Source organism: Ipomoea nil, unplaced genomic scaffold, assembly GCF_001879475.1.
Source record: "Ipomoea nil cultivar Tokyo-kokei standard unplaced genomic scaffold, Asagao_1.1 scaffold1617, whole genome shotgun sequence".
NCBI lineage: Eukaryota > Viridiplantae > Streptophyta > Magnoliopsida > Solanales > Convolvulaceae > Ipomoea > Ipomoea nil.
The window spans coordinates 813,283-830,010 of record NW_017618045.1 but is presented as its reverse complement, the minus strand read 5'-3'; the positions used below and the strand labels follow the sequence as shown (position 1 = coordinate 830,010).

Sequence of the window (16,728 nt, the reverse complement as noted above, 5' to 3'; positions counted from 1 at the left end):
ATATTTTTCATTTCATCTATTATATTACTAATATATATGATTGATTGTATTTTTGAATAGGGGTCTTTATGACAAATTTGATTTGGCATCAAAGACCACATATGGCTTCTTAGATCCACATTTCATTCAACCAATTTCGAATTCTATAGATGAACGGACAGGGTATATCAACGTCACCATGCAATATGGCAAAAAACAATGCTATCTAGCGCTATATATTTTAAAGTAAGTTTTAATTGTTTCAAATAAAATAACTTATATATAATACACTTTTATTATATATTATACTAGTAATTCACCCGCGCGATGCACGGGAAAAAATTATGCTATTATAAATATAAATAAAAAATAAAAAAACTAAAATATTTTAAATTATTTAATATAATAATATTTTTGAGCTTCCATTGGTCAAGTATTTATTATTTGTATAGAATACAAAATTACAATTAAAATTATAATTATAATTATAATTATAATTTTGTATGGTTAATATAGTCTCTAATTATGTGCATATTCAAATAAACTTATAGAGAGAATTTACATAATTACATTGATTTATTCTTAATTGTATTTCATCTATATTATAAATTTCACAATACGAATAATAACTAAGATAATTACATTTGGAAAGCAAATTTCAAATTTTGTATGTGTAAATTTAAACTCTAATTGAACATATTTTTTATATGATTATATAATATATAGCTATTTTATTTTTCAAAAGTATATTTTTTATATGATTATATAATATATAGCTATTTTATTTTTTAAATGTTGTGGTTTTTTTTTTTTAATTTATAATAAAGGATGTTGTGACATTAATTGTAACATTAATTATTTCCCAAACCATATAGCTTTATTATATAGAGGATTTACTTACAACTAATATATTATTGATTTGTAGTGACCATTGGATGTTGATGGCAATTTGTCCTCAACTTAATGAAATCTATTGGTTTGATTCAATTGGAGGCCAGCCACGTGATGACATCAAAGATATTGTTGAAAAAGTATGTAAACTTATAAGTATTAATATGTATAACTAATAAAGTATGCATGATGTCATAAAGTATTTATGTATACTAATCTCTTATAATTTTAGGTGTGTCAATTCAGCAAAGTTGTTGAGAAGCAATGGATCAACTCGTTCACCAAAATGGACTAAGGTTTTGGTAAGTATTTTATACATTTGTAAAACTACATATATTTTATTGTTTTTTATTAAATAAAATTTTAAATGTAATTTAATTCAAATGTAGTGTACTCAACAAGTTAAAAATATACCAAGTGACCTGTGGTCCACTGGTATTGGATTGCTCCTCTATGTGGGAGGTTTAGGTTTCAAGCCTTAGTATAGGCGTAGGTTGTATGGGTATTCCCTTCTTTTGTAATAAAAAAAAAAAAAACAAGTTGGAAGTACGACATGTGGATATTATGTGATGGAATGGATAAGGCATGTAATTAATATAATACCTTTCTCTTTCTAATTTTAAAAATGCTAGCTTACTAATTATTTAATAATTATCAACTTTGTAGATTGTTGAGAGAGTTCGTGGATCGAGCTACACTCAACAAGAAATTGATCAAGTAAGAGACGTATGGGCTGACTTCTTTGTTGATGTATGGTTAAGTATGTAAATTGAACAAATTGATATTAGGTTTTGATAATGTTAACTTGTATTATTAATTAGTATCAAATTGTGAGATTTATTACTTTTATTACTTGTTTCATTATAAATATTAGATTCTACATATTTTGATGTGGTTGTGGTGCAATAATTGAGCAGGTTTTGGTTGTGGTTGTGAGAAATTGAGCAGGTTTGGGTTGTGGTTGTGAGTAATTTGAGCAGGTTTTTGGGTATAAATGAACAAATAAACTGTATATTTAAAAAAAAATACAACATCGGCTAATAGGTATTAGCCGACGTTGAATATATTTTTTTAAAAAATAAATACAGTTTACAACGTCGGCTAATTGGTATTAGCCGACGTTGTAAGTATTTAAAAAAAAAAATTACCTACAACGTCGGCTAATACCAATTAGCCGACGTTGTATAGTATTTAAAAAAAAAAAATACCTACAACGTCGGCTAATACCAATTAGCCGACGTTGTATAGCGTTTTTTTTTTTTAAAAAAATACCTACAACGTCGGCTAATTATTATTAGCCGACATTGTAGGTATTTATTAATTAAATTAAATATATATATATATATATATATATATATATATATATATATATATATATATATAACGTCGGCTATTTATATAGCCGACGTTATAGATAATATATATACAACGTCGCCCAGAACAACTACAGAACTTAGCCGACGTTAAAAGCTCTATTTAGTCGATGTTAAAAGCCTGCTGTGTAGTAGTGGTTCTAGCACTATATTTTCTTTTATAGGATGCATGCATCTCTTGTGTATGTTAAAATGTTGACACTATCTATACATCTAAGTTGTTGTTAGGTATAAAGTGTACGTAAATAGATTTTGATGATACAAAATGTAAAATAAGACTACGATTTAGACTCCAAAATTTTTCATTTTGTAGGCCTAAATAATATGTTTTTATGACTGAAATATTCGTTGTGTGTTAAGCTACAAGAGAGTTCAACATAGTAGAAGTTTGCTACAAACATCACGATAAGGTCATGAACAAGAAGGATTAATAGCAGCAAAAGTTTGCCCTAGCAACAAGGTTTTACCAATAGCAAGAGTTTGAATGATTAATAGGAACCAGTACACATGGAATCCAATAAGGAAGTATAGTGGGCTCATCACAAGGCCCATAACTACGTCCATAAAGAATCATTGGTGGAAGAAACAAGAAGGTCCAATAATAATTTCATTCGATAGAGGAAAGTAATATAGTGGCTCATTGCAAGTGATATCGTGGATCGAAGACAATGCTTACAAGATTCGAGGTCGAATCATTTTCAAGAAGGGGAGGATGACGCGGCCCAACATAATGAAGATCCATCAAGAGTACCAATTGGGCCAATCACAAGGCCCAAGTCCAAACAATTAAGACAACTCTTCATTGGTGATATTCAAAGATGGTGGAAATTCAAGTCAAGCCCATTTGCAAAAGATGAAGAAGAATTCAAGGATTTTTATAATTGTTTAAGTGCTTATTTTGGAGATTAAATTAGGCTCAAATAAGCGTTATTATTTTTAGTCATCATTATGATGCCTTGTATGCTGCACGTGAATCTGAGGCAAAAATCAAAGAGATGAAAATGTACAAGTCCAACAATGGTGCATCAAGATGGAAAAACACTTGTTCCACCCCTCAAAGGCGTGATGAACATCCTCCTCCAAGAGATGATTCACGAGAAAAATGTAAGAAAAAGGTAAGTGAGGCAGTGAGGCCTCAACATGATAGAGAATTGATTTGTTATAGATGTAATGGGAGAGGCCACATAGCTCGTGATTGCCCTATCAAGAGGGTAGTTAAGATAACAACACAATCTGAAAAATTCACTTCTTGTCTTGAATATAAATCTGAGGAAGAAGTTTGTGACCATTTTGAAACCCCCAATGAACATGTTGAGGGGGAACTATTTATACCTTTAAAATCTGATTCTAAATATACTGATAGTGAGTCTAGTCATACTGTTGTTGTTAAGGAGGTTTTGAATGTCCCCCCTTTAAAAGAAGATGAGTCTCAAAGAGAAAATATATTTTTTGCTAAAGGTTCAATTAAAGGGAATGCTTGTATTGTGGTAATAGATTCTGGAAGTTGCACAAATATGGCTAGTGCAGCTATGGTTAAATTTGTTCAGCTACCTTTGTTTGATCACCCAACTCATTATCGTTTTCAATGGTTAACTAATGCAGGAGAAGCTAGAATAACCAAACAGGCTCTTATTCCTTTATCTATTAACAGTTACTCTGATGAAATCTTGTGTGATAATATCCCAATGCAGGCTGCTCATATCTTTTTAGGTAGACCATGGCAATTTGACAGAAAAATAAGTTCTGATGGAATGAGGAACACTTATGTGTTTCACATGAATGGAGTTACATATGTCTTGCCTCGTTTGTATCCTAAACAAGTAGAAGAAATTCAATTGACATTGATGCAAGCTCTCAAACCAGCCTCAAAGAAGGAAGAAATCAAAGAGAGAAAAGTGGAACATCCATGTTTGGAATTGCAATCACCACTCCAATTCTCTAACTCAGTTTGTAGCCAAACAAAGGGACCACAATCAGTGATACAGTGGAAAGGACCAGCCCATGGTGTCAAAGTGCAACCTCTCTTGGTAACTAAAAAGGACAGTATGCAAGAGAAAGGAAGGGGAGTCACTTTCTACTCACTTTTATTTGAAAAGCATGCATTAATATTCTCTAGATTTCTTTGCCAGGTTTCTATTAATGACCTACTTGATAGATGTGTTAGAAATTTGTTTGCATCCATACATCCGAGATTCCTTAACTTTGATTTTACTAAAACTTTATTTGATAGAGATAAGGAATCACTAGGAAGTTATAAGGCACATTTGAAAACTTCTTATGCTAAATACTACTTGCTCAAGTGGTTTTGGTTCAAAGTCAATGGAATTGACACTTTTTGCTTTGTTTTAGGCAATGCTTTAATTGTTGATTTACATAAGGGACAATTTGGTTTTCAAAAGAGTGATGATGTTTTGCATGGATATTTTCATTGGCCAAAGAAGAAAAAAGATGTAGAATCTTATGTTCATAATTGTGCTACTTACCACCAGAATACATCTAAATCATTACTTGATATTTCCATGGATTTTGTGTTTGGTTTAGCCTTAAGCTCTAGGAGGAAAGATTTTGTGCTTGTTGACAATTCAAACAAGATGGCTAAATTTAATATGTCTCATTTTTGTTGAATTATTACCATCCAGAATATTTAAATTCCATGTTGTGTCATTAGACTTAATTTCCTTACTTATTAATTGTAGGATGATGATTGGAGCTACTCGTGTCAAGCATCCCAAGAAAAAGTTCAATGAGCGTGATAAAACACAAAGTGAGCTTGCTAATTTGTCTTTCATTGAAGATTTGGATTCGAGGATGAATCCTTTTCAAGAAGGGGAGAATAATAGGAACCAGTACACATGGAATCCAATAAGGGTGTATAGTGGGCTCATCACAAGGCCCATAACTACGTCCATAAAGAATCATTGGTGGAAGAAACAAGAAGGTCCAATAATAATTCCATTCGATAGAGGAAAGTAATATAGTGGCCCATTGCAAGTGATATCGTGGATCGAAAACAATGCTTACAAGATTCGAGGTCGAATCATTTTCAAGAAGGGGAGGATGATGCGGCCCAACATAATGAAGATCCATCAATAGTACCAATTGGGCCAATCACAAGGCCCAAGTCCAAACAATTAAGACAACTCTTCATTGGTGATATTCAAAGATGGTGGAAATCCAAGTCAAGCCCATTTGCAAAAGATGAAGAAGAATTCAAGGATTTTTATAATTGTTTAAGTGCTTATTTTGGAGATTAAATTAGGCCCAAATAAGCCTTATTATTTTTAGTCATCATTATTTTTAATTGATTGGCATTAAATAGTAAACACTAGTTTGTATTTAGAAATGATTTCTTAAATCCCTTTCTAAATAGAACTATATTTACTTGCTTTCTAGATTAGGTTTAGGACTCTTATTCCCATTGTATTTAGGATTACAATGCTGCCCTATACCTATAAATAGGGCACATCCATATATATCATTTCCTTTTCCAACCATGCCATTTTTTTCTCATTCAAAGATTTTTTTGATACATATTAATTAGTTAATTATTTATAACAGATTTTTTTATATATTTCTAGTAAATTATTAATAACATATACCTTTTCCAATTTACATATACAATAGTTAATCCATTTCCTTTCCTACATAGTTAATATGAGGATCATTTTTTTCTTAAAATATATTATACCATAATTTATGTATTCTGTGTCATTTTTAATATCAGTGAATTATTTTTCTAATTAACAAATACATTTTTCAATTGTGCTAATTTCCATGTCATTTCTATTCGTAGTCAAATATTATTTTTATACATATCAATTAGTTTATACTATAAATATTAATAAAATTACCGATATATATTTATAATTTATATATTTCATGACATTTCCAATCAAATATTAATTATTATTTCCTTTTGTAATTGGACTAATTTTCATTCCATTTTTATTTTCAATCAATGATTCTTTTTTATTACATATTAAGTAGTTATTTATTAATAACACATTTCTTTATTTTCAGTAATATATTCTGATCTATTTTAATAAAGTATTAATTATCATTTTGTTTTTTAATTAGCTTAATTTTCATGTCATTTTTATTACCAACGAATAATTCTTTTTAATATATATTAATTATATTAGATAATTATTAATATAATGTTTTTTATTTCCAGTAAATTATTAATAACAGATACTTTTTTCCAATTTACATATACAATAGTTAATCCGTTTCCTTTCCTACATAGTTAATATGTGGATCGTTTTTTTTCTTAAATATATATTATACCATAATTTATGTATTTTGTGGCATTTTTAATCACAGTGAATTATTTTTTCAATTTACCTATACTATTATTTGGGGTGTCTAGCTATTTTTCTTTGTCATTTGAGTTAATTTGAAATTATTTTTAATTTTTAATTAAGTATTAATAATCATTACATTTTCCAATTGTGCTAATTTTCATGTCATTTCTATTCTTAGTCAAATATTGTTTTAAATCAATTAGTTTATACTGTAAATATTAATATAATTGTCGATATATATTTTGAATTTATATATTTCATGTCATTTTCAATCAAATATTAATTATTATTTTATTTTCTAATTGCAGTAATTTTCATTTCATTTTTATTTTCAATCAATGATTCTTTTTTATTGCATATTAATTAGTTATTTATTAATAACATATTTCTTTATTTCCAGTAATATATTGTAATCCATTTTAATCAAGTATTAATTATCATTTCCTTTTCCAATTGACCTAATTTTCATGTCATTCCATTTTACATATACTATTGTTAATCCGTTTCATTTTCGACATTGTTAATTTGGAGATCTTTTTTTAAAAATATATCATAATTTGTATATTTCATGTCATTTTTAATCTTAGTCAATTATTTTATACTTTCTCAACTTACTGAAACACAAAGAACCAATAACACCTCCATTAAGGCTCGAACTTACAACCTTCCAAATGGAAATCCAACCCAGATACCATTAGACCACATAGTCTTGATACATATCAATTAATTTATACTATAATTATTAATATAATTGTCGATATATATTTAGAATTTATATATTTTATGTCATTTTAATCAAATATTAATTATCGTTTTCTTTTTCAATTGGTCTAATTTGCATGCCATTTTTATTCTAAGTCAATGATTTTTTAATACATATTAATTAGTTAATTATTAATAACATATTTATATATATTTTTATTTCCAGTAATATATTCTGTGTCAATTTTAATCAAGTATTAATTATCATTTCCTTTTCAAATTGATCTACTTTTCATGACATTTTTATTCTCAGTCAATGATTCTTTTAAATACATATTAATTAATTAATTATTAATAACAATTTTTTTTAATATTTCTATGTTGAAGTGATTTTATGATACTAACAACTATTATTGTAAATAAGTTTCATGTGTAAATACGATATGTAACCTTTATTCATTTTAAAGTTTTGTTGTGTAATAACTATATAGGAAACATTGCGATATTACAATTGAAAAAAAAAATACTATTATTTTATTGATTTCCAAAAACATACTATTAATTAAATAAGATTTGATATTTAAAATGGGTAATTAGCTAAAATAATAAACTTTTAATATACTGTTTTAAAATAACAAATTATTACAAACATCTTAGTAAACAACAAAAGAAAATCTATATTCTCATTTATCAGTAATTCTGATTACACCAAGACTAATTAATCTATATATTAATTGTGCAAGTTAGGTGTTGCCACATCCTTTACTAACATCTATGTTAATTTGTCCAATGTCTAAACTCATGACTCATATGTATAGTCTTCATCACAATTAAATTAAAAAGAATATGATAGTTGTTAATCCATCCCATGTCAAAACTCATAAATACAATCTTCATCACAATAAAATAAAAAAGAATATTATGATAAAGAATTGGATATGATACATCTACAATTCAATTTTCATGCATGAAATATATTCACAAAATAAAAAAAAAAAATAAAGTAATTAATAAATATAATATACAAACAACTTGCTAAAGTGCTTACCTGAAATAGTTGTGAAATATTGCATTTTTTTAAAAATAAAACTACCAATAAAATATACTTTATTAAATTTATATACTACTTTTTCAATATATGCAATTGTATGTATATTAATAAGAACTAAATATGAAACTTTTAATTTTCATTTACATGATTGTATAGTAAATTCTGTATGGTACTACACAACAAAGGAATAATCCTTATTCACAGAGATTGAACAATGTTATTGATACATCAACAAACTAAGTCTAAAATTATTCAGGAAAAAAAATACAGTATTAATATATATATATATATATATATATATATATATATATATATATATATATATATATATATGAATCTTAAAAATATAATGATAGTGAATATAAGCATGAAAAAAAAATTAATACACATATATTTATGATCCGCACTCTTTTAAGTTGTCATCCTCAAACAATTAAAATTAGGCATGTCTAATTATGCCTAATATATTGAATGTTAATGGTCATAATTAAAATTAAATATTCACCATAATTAAATTTAACCAATAACATTATTATTATTATATTATATTATATTATACTATGGATATATATATATATATATATATATATATATATATATATATATATATATATATATATATATATATATATATATATATATATTAATTAATTATAAAAAATGCTGTAAAATGAACTATGCTTGTTAAAAAAAACATAGAAACTTGAATGGCATGTACAAATCTCGAAATTAACATACTAACTCTAAGTTTCAGAAAATCATCAAAATTATCGTCTTTATCATCCTCGATCGCATCTCTACAATCTTCCATAAAAACTAAACCAATATTGTTCATAAACTGCAATACATATTGAAGTACGTGAGAATATAGTTAGAAAAATGTAAAAAATTCATACAAAAAGAAAGTAGAGAGATGAGTCTGAGATTCTTTGATTGAAGAAGCCCTTGTATTTATAGGTAGAAAATACTAATTCAAAAGGAAAGTATAATAATACAAAAGTTTTGGGGGGGAAATTTGTTAGGAGGATTTTACTTTTATATATATATATATATATAGATAGATTAGTTACCCTGATTATATATGTTATTTATATTGTTATATTTTGTGGTTTTATAATATTTAAAAAACAGCCCAATAACCCGATCCAAGCCCAACCACCCGACCCAATTAAAGAAATATAAAATCCAAAAAAAACCCGAAACTATACCTTAGCCGACTTTTCGCATTCTATCGCCTCAAACCTTCTCTATCCGCTCACCGATTCTCTCTCACCTCAGTCCCGATTCTCCCTATCTCCGTCTTCCAATCTGCCATGAACCCTAAATCCTACTACTATTGTTTAGGTTTATTTCAGAAGTCTAGGTTTCGTACTTCGTTGTTCGTAATTTCTGTGGATTAAGGGCTCGGATCTGGAATTTTGTAGTAGTGATCGTCGTCTTCAGTTCATAAAATTCCCTATTGACGTAAATCGCACCATCGATTTGAGGAAGCAGAGATAAGTGAACCTATCCCTTTAGTTGATTCACTCGGTTTACTCTTTATTTACTATAGATTTCTCTAAATGTTTTTGTATTTGTTGGATTTAGAAATTATTGTCGGTTTATTCGGGTATTTGAATTAGGGTTTTTCAAAAAATTGTAGACGAAATTTCCGAAAAAAAAATTGAACATTTTTTTAGTAATTAACGATGTCAGCTAAATTTTGAACTGTTCATATGAAATATCTCACCTATTGTTTGCAACTATAGTATTATTGCCTTCTGTTTTATAGTTGATCATGTATGAATGATTTAAATACTGTTTTGTTTAAAATTTTAACTCTTCATATGAAATATCTGACCTGTTAGCTTCAACTTTTAATTTTCTTTTTCAAAATTGCCCTCAGATTTTGGCAGTGATTTCAAAACAGTAGGCAATCATGGTTTTTCAGAGTAATTTCTGTTTCAGTAAAAAAAATGACTTCTCATCTTACTATTTATTTATAATTTTAATTTTAATATTTCAAGTAGTAAAAAATGAAAGAAAAGTCATCTCATTCATGCAAATGAATTGATTTTTGTCTAAGTTTTTTTTTTTTTTTTTTTTTCCTCTAAAAACACAGTAAGACAAAAAAATTACTTACTGGTCTTTTAGACAAAAAAAAAAAAAAAAAAAAAAAAACTTAAAAGACAAAATGAGATGACTTTCTTTTTAGTTTTTCACTACTGGAAATAAGTTTAATTTTTAGTTTAGAGGGTAATCCTGTGTCCTCTAAAGTAGAATTATCTCTTAAGTAGAATTTTAATATCTCAAGTAGTGAGAAAAAATAATGAAAAACTAAAAGGAAACAGTAAGTATTTTTTGTGTCTAAATCGTTTTTTAAGGCAAATTTCAGTTGCTTAAAGTAGATATTCAATCATATGCTGAAATACTACCTAATACTGAATTATAAGTACATACATTGTCACTAAATCCAGCCTTAGATGTAATTACAAATAGTACACTCCAGCATCCTTCTTAGCTTTAGGTAATAAGGAATGTTGATATGATTTTTCGAAACATAAACATTACATTAGTATACTATACAGAGGAATAATTAACAATCAACTCCGAACTTCTCATGCCTAATGGATGTACAGAATTAATCCTGCAAAAAGTATCAAAAAAAAAAGAAGACAAAAGTACAAAAAAAGAAGATGTAATTCTATAACATTATATAGAAGTTGCAGTTCAAAGAGTTTAAAATCATATCTTATCACCAAAATAATGGTGCTATAAGTAGCAGCATTTCAAAACCAATAACATTCATAACAGTGCTACAGTGAAAAAGCTGTCCATCCTGATCATCAGATTCATATATGATTAACCTTAGCTTTAATTATATAACCTGAAACAGTTTACATAAAAGAACAAAGAAAAAAATGATATATTTACCTCTTGTTCATGAAACAGGCATTCTAAACTTTTACTTGTTTGACTTCCTCTAACATCTGGAACTTCATATGTCTAAATCGTTGTTGTTTTCACAGGTGATTCAGAAGTTGCAGATGAAGGAGCCCTTCCGGCGACGAATCCAGGTAATTGTTCAGAACTTGAACCGCGAAGATGAAGGAGCCCTTCCGGCGACGAGCGTGTCGGCTCCCGGCGACGAATTGAACTTGAACCACCGCGAGGAGTCCACTTCTGCTACCCGGTTCGTCACGCCACGCCACCTCTCTCTATTTATTACTCCGTATAACTTATTAATATCTCTACATAAGCAAAGTTAAAAAACAAAATTCAAAATTTAATTTTAAAACATTTGAAATTAAAAAAAAAATCACTGGTTCCGATCACCGCCTCTGACGCCGCCGCATGAAAATTCACCGGTTCAAATTCCTTACCGCTCGATGATGGATTGTATGTGTTCAAGAACAAAGCTACTCTTCCTCCGAACTATCCACCATGTTTTTTGTTCTGTGTTTGTGTTTCTCTGAAATGTGTTAAACAAAGCTAGTTGTACACATCATCAACTTTTCTTCCATTCTTTCTTTGTGCTTCTGCATATGAGAGAGAGAGCCTAAGCTCTCTCTCCACCATTATTTGCACACCCAAAGGCAGTGAAGCACAAGGGACAACAGATTGATGGAGGAGGATATTTGGGTGCTCCTCCATCAATCTGTTGCCCCTTGTGTTTCATTGCCTTTGGGTGCCAAATAATGGTGCAGAGGGGCTTAAACTCTCTCTCTCATGTGCTAAAGAATGGAAGAAAAGTTGATGATATTCGCAGGGTTGTACAACTAGTTTTGTTTAACACATTTCAGAGAAACACATAACAGAAAACATGGAGTATAGATTGCAGGAAGAATAACTTTGTTGTTGAACATGTAGAATCCAGCGGTAGCCTCAGAGGCGAGGAATTGGAACCAGTGAATTTCCATGCTACATGTGATTTTTTTTATTTTTTATTTTCTAGGCCCAAAATTAGTAATAAGACAAAGTAGGAAATTGTTTAAACTTGTGAGGATTGTCATTCTGCTCTGAAGGCCATTTCAAAAGTTTATAAAAGAGATTATTGTCATTCTGGTGAAGATTGTTGTGCAACACACTTTTATTCAATTAAAAGTATTCTTCTACACCATGAAAACATTATTGTAATGGTTTAAGGCCTCTGAAAGTTTAGGTGGAGATGCTTGAGATGCAATGATTACTGGTTAGTTTCATCATTTTCACACTTCTTCTTGTTACTTTTTCAGTGGATGTGATGTTTTACTTCACTGTTTAAGAGTTGATTGTGTTGCTTGATTTAGTTACTTTGTACAGACATGTGTTTGGATTTGTTGTGTGTTTATGCAAGAATTGGATTTCTTGCCATTTTTGCACTGTTTTAGCTCTCCTCCTTTAGTGATCTGATTGTTTGGGAGATTGGTTTTGCTTTTCTTGGAATGTTATGGGTCAGGGGATTTAATATTATTTCATTCCGGTTAATAATCTGATCAGAAGAAAATATGGGATTTTTTTGATTGTTTTTTCCTAAGGAAACACAACTTACCCAATGAAGGTAAAAAATCAGAAATTGGAATGGATTTATGATTTGATTCCTGCATGTTTCCCATATACCAAATGGAGCCTAGCTTCTTGCTTTAAAGGGAATTAACAGTGGATTTTGTTGTTCTTTGTTGAGTCTCTGAAAGTTTCTTCCTTGTTTGAGTAATTAATCCTTGTGCTCAATCCGTTTGGACTTTATTGTTCTGCGATCTATTGCTGTTTTTCCAGCTGTCGGGCTTCACTTTGTATGAGTTGTAGATGACGAAATTTGACTCTGGAGGTGTTGCATACTTGCACTGATTTAGATATTGAGCAAAGAAGATTTAACATTTACACAATTCTGTACAGGTTTAAAATTTTCAACCATGAATCTTGCTATTATTACATGCTGGCTTCCCTCGAACATCTCATAAATTTTTGTCTTAAATCCTCATTATAGTTCAGAAATTCATATAGATAATGTGAGGGATGCTGCCGAGTAAATTAGGGCTAATGTATTTCTGTGGTTGCCAAGTTTGTGTCTAATATTGCAATATGAAGCACATGAATAGAAATATTTTATTGCTTTATGTATTTAATAGATGCCCGCTTTATAGGTAACTTTTGTTAGTAGCCAAAAAAGAACAGGGAGAAAAAAGGGTAGAGTGAAGAATTTGTGCTGTTATAATTGAAGCTTGTATACTGCCAATTCATTTCTCTGACAGATTATTTTCCACCACATGGACCTTCTTTTGTACATAACTTGTCTCTGCTGTTGTGATTGTGGGGCCTTTAAGCTTTGGACTCATCAGATTTAATTGGCTTGATTAATTGTTTCTGGTGTCTTTGCATTAAAATCGCTTGTTTCCCCTTCATGTTGCACCTACTAGGCTAGTAATGCTATTTGTCTACTCGTGCCTGCAATCGCACACATGCTGTGTCTATCGTTAGCGTTTTCCTCCTTTCAGTTGGATATTACCCGTCCAAACTCACTGTCAGTCAATCACGGGATTTAATGATCTCCATCAAAGATATGATCAAATAAGCTTAATAGATATTTGTTTCCTGATCTTATTCTTTGCAGCTCAGCAATTACAACTCCTTCGAAGGAGTTTTATAATGCAAACCACACTTTGATCAACTTTTCAAAATGACTGGTAGCTTGGATAAGAGTTTTGAAGGTAAAAGCAATTATCGAGTTCCATTTTCACCTATAATAAGTCTTGTTCGTACCTCAAAGCTTATTCTATCCCTTTCACCACCTTGTGCAGGGGCTCCAAAAACGGTGAGGGAAAGAGCTGCAGATCAGGTACTAACATCTGGTTTCTAGATGGTTAAGGCACAGCGATATTTTTGTTTTTGCACAATTTGTTGTGTTGTTTTGATCAAATTTCTGTTATTACTTATCATGAGCTAAATCGGACAGGGGACACAAGCAGCAAAGTTTCAAGCCTGTTTGCGGGAACTCAAGATAAATGCGTTGCTTGCAAGAAAACTGTTTACCCCATTGAAAAGGTAAGATATTGCTAAATGTTATTAAGCTGGAAAAGAAAAGTTGGTTTAAGATCACAAAAAGAATGGATCCTCCATTCCTCTTTTTTTGGGGTGACGAGGGAAACCCGCAGCCACTACCTGAGGGTGTGCTGCACTGGGTAAACCCCGCCTTGTGGCCCCAGCCAACGTTCAAACCAAGAAGGCTGGGATTCGAACTCGTGATTACAAGTGTATATTCTTAACCGTCTTGGCAAGGGTGGGGTTACCCCTTTCCTACCTGATTCTTGTGTGTGCCAAATGGAGCAGAAACGTATTGGTACATGAACCGATTTCTATCGAAGATCCTAATTCACATTGGATGTTGTTTCTATAGGTAGCAGTTGATGGAACATCGTACCACAGGGCTTGCTTCAAGTGCAGTCACGGCGGCTGTGTGATCAGTCCATCAAATTATGTAGCACACGAGCATAAGCTGTATTGCAGGCACCACCACACTCAGTTCAAGGAAAAGGGGAACTTCAGCCAGTTGGATACGAGCGAGAAATCTAAGGAGGTGCCGGTGACTGAGAATGGCACGGCCTGATCTGATCGCTTAATGTTTATATATGTTCCTTCCGATCATGGTTTGAGATTAGTTTCTCCATGATGAAGTCTAAACATACATGTCAGCATTCCTCAATGCATTTTCAAGTGGTAACACTTGAGAGTTTTTCTGTAAGAATTCCATTTTGTAGCTGAATCAATTCTTGACAGTGCTTTTTTGAGTCTTGTCTTAAAATCATTTCATATGGGCATTGCTGTTTTTGCCCTTATGTGTGCCAGAAAATTTTTATGTGATGTTTTTATAATGAATGAGTCTTGTGTGATTGATTGTAGGGGTCTTTTTTTTTTTTTTTTTTTTTTTTTTTTTCCTCTAGCCATATTTGGTAAACAGCTGTTAGCTGATTGGGTTAGTGAGTTTGTGACTAATTGATAGGATTAGTTGATTGTAGAAAAGTGTTTGGTAAATTAATTGTTAGTTGATAGCTGATTACATGCAAAATGATGTTATCAAAACGTTGATCGAAAAAATTACTTTGAGCAGTTTTTTGAATTTTAGCATTTTGAAGCAATAAATTGTTAAAAAAAAAATTAATTAATCAAACATTCATTTAAAATATTTACAATTTAAGTTGGTATTAAAAGTTACCAAATAGGGCCATAGTGAACCCTCATTAATTTTGTTTCTCCTATTGGAATAGTGAGACTTCATTTAAGATAGTTACAATTTAAGTTCATATTAGAAGTTATTAGTGAAGAAGAGTGCAAATCAACATAATCTTGAATGTTAAGAGTAATGATTACTATAAATAAAAAGGAGGGGTATCATCTTTATAAATAGAATATGAGAAAATAACACTTTTAGTTCCTTATTTGTGACTCTAAATTAGATTTTCAGTATTAATACTGTAAAATTTAGTTTCTAAATTTATAGTGAAGTGACAAAGTTAATCTCTTAAATTAAGGTTTCATTGAAGTTTTGGGACCAAATTTGCTATTTTTATCTAGAAGTTAGGGACTATAGTTATACATTGCAAATAATTGAGATATATATATATTTTTTGGTTAAACAAATATTTGAGATATTAAATCTATACTTACATTGCAAATAATTGAGAGATTAACGGTCTATTTGGAAATGAGAAGAATGACTTTTGAAAGTCATTTTTCTAATTTCCTAATGTTTAGCTACTAGTGGAAAATGAAGTCACCAAGGAATACTTATTCTAGAATGACCAATTTTGGGATAAAATGTCTTCCAAGATTTTTACTTGAAGATATTTTCCAGAATTCTATATCATGCTCAATTCTCGTTCGCTCCCTCTAAGTGGTGTCAAATGGGCAAGTTGACTTACCATTTGTATGGTTATTATTTGAACTGGATTGGACTAGACCGGTTAAAATATGAGTTTGATCAAACTAGGGAAATCAATAAAAATCTTAGTCTAACCCATCCAAGTCTATAATCCAAAAGATTAAAAAAACATCTAAGTCTTTTTTTTCCTTTAATTTCCTTAGACTTATTACATTTATCACTTGCCAATTAAAATATGAATTACATTAGGCCGTAGCAAACAATAAAAATATTGTCCGGCCCACAACCCCAAAAAGTAAATGAAAATTTAAACTTTGTCTTCAATTTCTCTAGTTCAGATTTCATAATTATTACTTTTATCAAATTCATACTTCGTATTAAATGTGAGTTGAGCCTGATACAATAAAATTTAGACCCGTCCCAACCCAATTTAAACGACATCGTTCTGTACCTTTTTTTTTTTTTTTTTTTTTTTAAATTCTATTTTCTGTGTCTGCTCTTAACTTCTAAAAAAAAACTTGAGCCTGATACAATAAAATTTAGACCCGTCCCAACCCAATTTAAACGACATCGTTTTGTACCTGTTTTTTTTTT

The 16,728-nt window shown here is 30.0% G+C and overlaps 1 protein-coding gene across 1 annotated transcript; it reads left to right on the top strand.

The window, feature by feature from the left end:
* Positions 1-920: 920 nt before the first annotated feature.
* Positions 921-15,151, top strand: LOC109191087 (LIM domain-containing protein PLIM2b-like). The gene is made up of 5 exons (XM_019341658.1): positions 921-1,010; positions 11,309-11,472; positions 14,057-14,094; positions 14,212-14,300; positions 14,653-15,151. The coding sequence occupies exons 1-5, from the start codon at positions 921-923 to the stop codon at positions 14,860-14,862; spliced, it is 591 nt and encodes a 196-aa protein (XP_019197203.1). The 3' UTR covers positions 14,863-15,151.
* Positions 15,152-16,728: the final 1,577 nt, after the last annotated feature.

What these genes read in the sequence shown, in the direction of transcription:
- LOC109191087 (XM_019341658.1), top strand. Translation starts at nt 921, where the DNA reads ATGGCAATTTGTCCTCAACTTAATGAAATCTATTGGTTTGATTCAATT. An exon ending in GGGAAAGAGCTGCAGATCAG is followed by an intron (nt 14,095 to 14,211) that starts GTACTAACATCT and finishes TAAATCGGACAG; the next exon opens with GGGACACAAGCAGCAAAGTT. An exon ending in CTGTTTACCCCATTGAAAAG is followed by an intron (nt 14,301 to 14,652) that starts GTAAGATATTGC and finishes TTGTTTCTATAG; the next exon opens with GTAGCAGTTGATGGAACATC.